Source organism: Athene cunicularia (genome assembly GCF_003259725.1).
Source record: "Athene cunicularia isolate RWA chromosome 5 unlocalized genomic scaffold, athCun1 chr5_part3, whole genome shotgun sequence".
Classification (NCBI taxonomy): Eukaryota; Metazoa; Chordata; class Aves; order Strigiformes; family Strigidae; genus Athene; species Athene cunicularia.
In genome coordinates, this window is record NW_020799103.1 from 4,441,708 (window position 1) to 4,449,421 (window position 7,714).

A 7,714-nucleotide genomic window follows, 5' to 3' on the forward strand; every position below is an offset into this window, starting at 1 on the left:
TTTTTTTTTTTTTTTTTTTTTTCCTTTTGGAACCAGACTCTTGCTTGTTGCCTTTTTGCAAATGCCTGGGCGAGCAGCAGTGGCCGTGGCTGTGCAGAGTGCCCGCAGCTTCAGCCGCCTCACCCGCTCACTCTTGGCGCTCTTGTTGCACCCGGAAAGAAGGGAGAGAAATAACTCGTCAACCTGTGGTGCTGACTGACCGTACACACCTGCAAATGTAGATCGGTTGGCTTAGCCCCCTCCTCAGGACTGCTGTCACCAGATCCTTACACTAGCAGCAACAGCATTGCTATTTCTCTGCCTGGGAACAGTAAGTATGATAGCATTTTTAATATCTTTTTCTGCATGACACATAGGTATGATTTTTAAAATAGCATCATTTAATAGTTCATATTCACCTTCTATCATGTATTAATAGATGTAACTATAAATGAGGCTCCTGTTTCAAAAGGGTGTGTGTATTTTTGTGTGTGTGTGCTTGCATGTAGATGTTGCTTCAGTGCACCTGCAGTTGTGTTTTCTTGACATATCACATCACAGTATTTTCACTTGAGTGAGCACTGAACATGCTTGTTTCCAAATTAAATTCAGTGAGATGTTCATTACGATTGAAACACAATTCAGCTATAGATTAAAATGTAACATTCCTGCATCTTATGTGTTTCTACAAATATAACAAAAGCTTTTTGTGTAGATACATTTGTACTTTAATATTTCATATAGATATATATAGGTGTCCCTATTACCTATGTACCTAAAGATCTGAATGCACTGTGTGTTGCAGTATTTTTATTAGTGTTTATATGTGTTGGTGCTTCAGAAGCATGCATGTGTTTGTGTATGGATGCAACTGCTTACATGGGTGGGGATTTTGTATCTCTGTCTATATATATGTGACATACCCACCCACATCCTTACCCACAGAGTCGTTCAAAATCTCTGTGCATGTGATGTGGGTGTGTGTGTAATGTACAAGTGTGAACAGTGTGGGTAGGGGAAGATTTGAATACCGTGCTAATAGATGACACAGTTTCATTTGATCAGTGTGACCTTTTAGGAAAACAATCCAATCTTTTCCCTTTTTGTTTTGTTTATTTTTGTGTGTTTGTGCATGTGCCTCAGGTTAAGTGCTTCTTCTGCATGACCATAACCAAAGGGTGACCCATCCACTCCCTTATGTCCTATGGGGACCTCAGAGCCAGTTTCTCAGTCTTCATCTCCTCCTCCTCTTACCACTGCTGCTGACGCCCTGGGTGCTGCTCCCAGGTTTGAGACATTGTTGACAGGCTGAAGAAAGGATTTGCAGAGACCTCCTCACTGTGTAAATAAAGTGATGGCTGGAATTCAACTCCCCAAGCAATGATATTAAACAGTAAGATTGCTAGGCCAAAGCATTACCAGGAACAAATTATGAGGAAAGAGACTATTTGCATTTGGTTGCAATGATGAACTAAAACCATCTGTGGAGAGCAGGTACCCTTTGATTTGCATATTTTTTTCCTCATGAATGCAGTTTTTGTAGCCTGCAAGGTAGGCATGATTCAGATCAGATCTGTGATAGCCACAGGAGATAAATGAAAATAAAGGGGCTTGGTGGATGAAGGAACAAGGCCTCAGCTGTTCCCTGGTTCGATTTGAGAATTTAATCTTTTCTTGTTAGCAAAACAGTAGTTTGTGTCAAATGTTCTGGACAATAAGAAAATGCAGATCTCTGGTTTTCCAAAACATAGATTCAGTGTTACAACTATGTTGCCCTGCTCTATGTCCAAGGGACTGTCCTCCAAATGCAAATGGCTTTGAACTTTCTAATGAAAGTTAAAGTTACGCTTTAAATAGAACAAAACTTTTTTTGCATTAAGCGATTAAAAAAAGCACTTGCAAAATGGAGGTTGCGATGGTGAGTGCAGATAGCTCTGGGTGCAACAGCCACATGCCCTATGGATATGCGGTCCAAGCTCGGGCCCGAGAGAGAGAGAGGCTGGCACAGTCGAGAGCCGCAGCAGCTGCGGCCGTAGCAGCAGCAACAGCAGCAGTAGAAGGTGGGGCAACAGGTGGAGGTGGACCATATCACCACTACCATCAGGAACAGAGTCGAGGTGCATCCTCCTCTCATGGTGGGAATGCGTCACGCAGCAGCATGCCCCACCGCCAGAGTGGTAAGAGGCGTAAGAAAGGGAAAAAGAGGAGCCACCACTTGGGAAGTAGGGAGTGTGGGGCCTCCTTCCCCTGTTCTGAGCTGCTGCCTCTCAGTGGTTCTGAAGAGAGAATACTGAAGGACTTGAGCGAGGAGGAAGAGGAGGATGAAGATGAGGATGAAGATGATGAGGAAGAAGGAAAGCTCTACTACAGTGATGACTATGGGGAGGATGAGTTTTCGTACTCGGACCAGCCACCTGATGATGGTGGAGGCCCCGGGGGTTACAGCTCTGTTCGCTACAGTGAGTACGAGTGTTGTGAGCGTGTGGTAATCAACGTGTCAGGACTGCGGTTTGAGACCCAACTGAAGACATTAGCTCAGTTCCCGGAGACGCTCTTGGGTGATCCAGCGAAGCGAGGGAGATACTTTGACCCTCTCAGGAACGAATACTTCTTTGATAGGAACCGGCCCAGCTTTGATGCCATCCTGTACTACTACCAGAGTGGTGGGCGGCTGAAGAGGCCAGTCAATGTACCCTTTGACATCTTCACTGAGGAGGTGAAATTCTACCAACTTGGGGAGGAGGCCATGCTCAAGTTTAGAGAGGATGAAGGGTTTGTCAAAGAGGAAGAGGACAAAGCTTTGCCAGAGAATGAGTTTAAGAGGCAGGTTTGGCTGCTGTTTGAGTACCCGGAGAGCTCCAGTCCAGCCAGAGGCATTGCCATTGTCTCTGTCTTGGTCATCTTGATCTCCATTGTCATCTTTTGTCTGGAGACTTTGCCAGAGTTCAGAGATGACAAAGAATTCATCATGTCCCTGAGCTTAGGGAAGGGGCTTTCCAATGAGTCACTTCACCTGGATGCTGGGGAGCACACCATCTTCAATGACCCCTTTTTCATTGTAGAGACAGTTTGCATCATTTGGTTCTCCTTTGAGTTTACAGTGCGCTGCTTTGCATGTCCAAGCAAAGCACACTTCTTCAAGAACATCATGAACATCATAGACATTGTCTCCATCTTGCCTTACTTCATTACTCTGGGCACTGACTTGGCGCAGGAGCAGGGCAGTAATGGTCAACAGGCCATGTCTTTTGCCATCCTGAGGATCATCCGTCTGGTCAGGGTGTTTCGCATCTTCAAGCTCTCCAGGCACTCCAAGGGTTTGCAGATCCTGGGTCATACACTCAGGGCCAGCATGAGGGAACTCGGCCTCCTCATCTTTTTTCTTTTTATTGGAGTCATTTTGTTTTCCAGTGCTGTTTACTTTGCAGAAGCTGATGAGCCCGCCACCCATTTTCAAAGCATCCCAGATGCCTTTTGGTGGGCTGTAGTGACCATGACTACAGTTGGTTATGGGGATATGAAACCCATAACTGTGGGGGGGAAAATAGTTGGGTCCCTGTGTGCCATTGCGGGAGTGTTAACCATTGCTTTACCAGTGCCAGTGATTGTCTCCAATTTTAACTATTTCTACCACAGAGAGACTGAAAATGAAGAACAAACGCAGCTGATGCAAAATGCAGTCAGTTGCCCTTACCTCCCAACAAATTTACTGAAGAAATTTAGAAGCTCATCATCTTCATCCACAGAGGATAAATCAGAATATTTGGAGATGGAAGAAGGAGTTAAAGAATCTCTTTGTGTAAAGGAGAAAAAAAGTCAGGACACAGGGAATAGCAGTGAGTCAGAGAAGAAAAACTGTGTAAATTCAAATTCTGTGGAAACTGATGTGTAATTTTGAACGTTTCCAAATATATTTATGCATTAAAGAGTGCAGTGAAAATAATGAAATATGCAAACAAGAGTCCACAGCATACAGTAGTATGCCATTTAATGGTTAAATACAAATAAAAAGCATTGCTAAACTTGTATTACATATCAAGTAAGTGGTATAACCTGAGGAAGGGATTGCTAGATCTGATATAATTTCAAACTTTATATTTTTCTTAGAATGCAAGTGTTTTGCACATGAGGCTGAAAAATTTATTAAAACCAAGTCAGTTTTAAAGTGGGTGCATGAACTGTCGACATCACTAATAACAGCTCTGTGGTAAAAGTTGGCATTCAGAGGTATTTACTATGTAAGAAGCAATGAAGTTTGGTAGTCATTTATCTATTTATCAGTGCTTTAATAGCAGCTACCATAAATCATTGGATACCATAGTCATTGTTTTTCAAATGGTAAATTTATTGTAAAAAGATATTCTACAGAAGATAGATCTAAATTTTTTTCTTGAAATCTATAATGCTTGTTTTTAACTGGAAATTTACTTTGAAAAGGCTGCTGACCCTCCAGAAATTGTTTATTTTTATAACTCTCTTTGGAGGCATTGCAGCATTTGTGGTCTAATAATGAAAGAAATGAAGTAAGAGAATCATTTAACCTGGTCTGACTGCAAAGGCAAAATGACTGGAATGCTTTTTTGCACTACTTTATATGCTGGAGATATATTGAAAGAGACTTCATACTGTGAATGTTTACTAATGTAATAGTTCAATGACAATCATTGGAAGAGTGAATTCTGCATCATATTTTATTGTTTCTTTTTTTCTTTATGTGATGCTGATGGTGAAGCAGCTAACATTACATTAATTCCATACTCTTTTTATTTATGACTATCTGTGATCTGGAAAAGGATTGTGAAGTAAAATTTTATAATCAAAATTATTTGCTATCAGTGTTTTCTACTGATGCCCTCAAGAAATATCAACCCAATTTATATCTTTTTCCTGGTTAATTTAACATTTAGAGTCTATGATTAGTACATGGACTTTGTCAGTATTGAAGAAATTCAGTGTATGGGAGGAGAAGGTAAAAGTAATAAGATATTCAGTTGTTACAGTACTGACAATTGAGAATTGCTAACTTTTAACATGCTATTATTGGTGCTGCATTTTCCCTTAATTACAGCTTTCACCCGTGTGTATTTGAAGCAACATTTAAGATCCAAAACAGGCATTCTGGGATTCAAAATTAACATGTTGGGTCCCATGCAGTCCTTGAGAAAACATTCTGTGATTTCTTGCCACTGATTCTTAGGCCAGCTGTATTTTACTGTGTGTCAAAAACTTCCATTGCCCTTCCTAGGAGATTAAGGTAGGTAAAGATGATCTGGCCTACAGTACATCCCAGACTCCAGAATGAAATAAGTAAGATATTGCTGGATATAACATATTTTTTTTTTTTTTTTTTTTCCTCCAGATTTATAATTACCTAGGGAGGGAACAATTAAACTGGAACTGTTTTTGAAGAGGCACTGTGGAACATTCCGAATTATAAAACTTGAACCAAATGGACATATGCACTTTAACGACTGGGACAGGCCATTATGAGAGGAAAAGGGGCTTACCCACACTACTGAATTACAGTAGTTTTGCAATATTAACTTAAAGTTGAGTAGAGGATTTCTGTGGGGGGAAAACTGGTTAGTGAGTGATTTATAGTGCTGGAGCTGAAAAGCGACAGTAAAAGCAGTCCAAATTGGGCACCCACGACATTATGCATAATCCATCAGATAAGCATTGTTTGCTATATGCAGCATCCAGTGGTACTGAACAGAGCCATAGACATAGGTTTTTCTTTAATGGTTCATTTTTGCCTTGGATTTTCTGTGAATCGCCTCTTCAAAAAGTTTCTCAGCTTCTCCTCTTTTGCGTTGCGGAACTAATAAAGACCAACACACACACAAAGACTGCGTTGTGCTGAGCCCTGGTTCAAAACTTGTGGTTAAATGGCTGATTCCTAACTTAAAATCATAGAGCAGACTTCACTATATTTTTGATGTGAAGCATTAAACAAAACTCCTTTTTAATGTGTTGGTATTAATTCCATCTATGTTTTGAATGACACAACTCAGTAATTTTACACATAGGCATTTGCCAAAACTGAATTTTGCATTTTGTTGTAGCTCACCTGAGTTAAATGTACTAAATAACCTTTTCCTCAGCAGTGAGGGTGAGCATTCTATAAAATCTGCTAAAAATCTGTAACCGAAAGTGTTTCTTTAACAGCTAGTAGTTAATGATGTTAAGAGCATAAGGGTTGTCTTTGTAAACTAGCTTCCTAGTAGTTCTGTGTAATACCAGAGACCGTGTAATACCAGGGTCCTTGGCAAGAATGTAGGAGTAAAAGTAATACTAAATAGGTAATTAGAGAACTTAGAGAAAATCGTTAGTATGTGTTTGTGGTGTGGTTGAAAGGGAAGGTGGTTCATAAGAGGTGGAATTTTAGATCTGTAATGGCAATAAGGAAGAAAATTCTTTTAATAACTCTTAGAATATGTTCACACTGTGGACATGGAGCTCAGCATGAGGTAACTGCTTAAGTAGTTACCCAGCTTCTCCAGCAAGTTATTCAGCTCTTCTGCTACCAGTACACCACCTCTTAATTTAAAACAAGCGAGGCGATGTCTGCATTATGCTGTGATCATAGCAGTACCTTACTCTCTGAAGGAAAAAGTCTTCCTGTAGGACCTCGTAGCACCTGGCAGGGCAGCGTTCTGGGTGTGTCAGCACTAGGTACTGCAGTGCTGTCTGTGGAGGCATGTCCCAAGGTAAGAGGGGAGCCTGCTCTGCCTCCTGCAGTGGATAAACCTATGTACTGTGTCATTACAAATAAGCACTACTATAGCTTAATGTTAGATTGTGCTATCAATTTGGCAGACCATTCTGAATCACAGAAAGAATTGTGCATTCCAGAATGGAAGCAAATATCTTTTTACTTGGGCTGGCTTATAATTTGATTATTCCACTACCCATTGGTCCAGTCAGTTACAAAACAGCTTGAAAATGCCAAAGTCCTACCCATAACATGCTAAAACCCAAAGATCCCAAGTGCTTAACAAGAAACAAATTTTCATTAAGTATTACTTTTGTTGAAATTGTGTGCCAGAGAAACCCTGTATTTGAGCTGTTATGGCTCCAAATTACTACTACTGCTTCTGTCAGAGCCTTCCCAGTGTTACTGGATACTGAAAACTCTCAGAAAAATAATTTGATTGTCACTTGGGCATTTTACATTTTAAATTATAGTGGTGAAATGCATTCCTGATGTAACTGATGTGCCTGGAGTTACACTAGGGATCATTTTAGTTCTACTAATGTAGTTCAAATGATTTCACATTGACATACATTTCAGCTAAAAATAATGCAAAATGAGATATTTTGATATTTCAGGTTCACTTGCAGTGGTGAAAAAATTTGGAGGACTTCCATTAGAATTCATGGAAGGAATCACAGCAGCATCAAATCTGATTTCAAATATAGGCTGATACTTAACTATGTACTGATGTACTGGCACTTATTTAAAGAAATTCATAAGTCTTTTTATAGTAATTTTAAGTGCCAAGGCCAAACTCATAAGGAGAAAGTTTTGCAAGCTTTTTTTTTTTTTTTTTTTTTTTTTTTCTTCTTTTTATACAGTCATGGAGTTTTCTGATGTTACATTGATTCTTTGAAAATTTCAGCCTGGATGCTGAAGCTTATATCAAAAGAAGTGCTGTGTCACCCTGTTAGGGAGTTCTCGGTGAACTTCTTCAGTGTTCAGTTGAGCTTTCTCAGAACGCTTCCGCAAGAGGCC

The 7,714-nt window shown here is 40.2% G+C and overlaps 1 protein-coding gene across 1 annotated transcript in view; it reads left to right on the forward strand.

Moving 5' to 3' along the window:
• Positions 1-7,510, forward strand: part of KCNA4 (potassium voltage-gated channel subfamily A member 4) — a 16,231-nt gene extending 8,721 nt beyond the window's left edge. Inside the window, exons 2-3 of the mRNA XM_026850882.1 lie at positions 37-310; positions 1,123-7,510. Coding sequence (XP_026706683.1) covers positions 1,883-3,871 — 1,989 coding nt within the window. The 5' untranslated portion in view covers positions 37-310; positions 1,123-1,882 and the 3' untranslated portion in view covers positions 3,872-7,510. The remainder of the gene's footprint in view (positions 1-36; positions 311-1,122) is intronic.
• Positions 7,511-7,714: the final 204 nt, after the last annotated feature.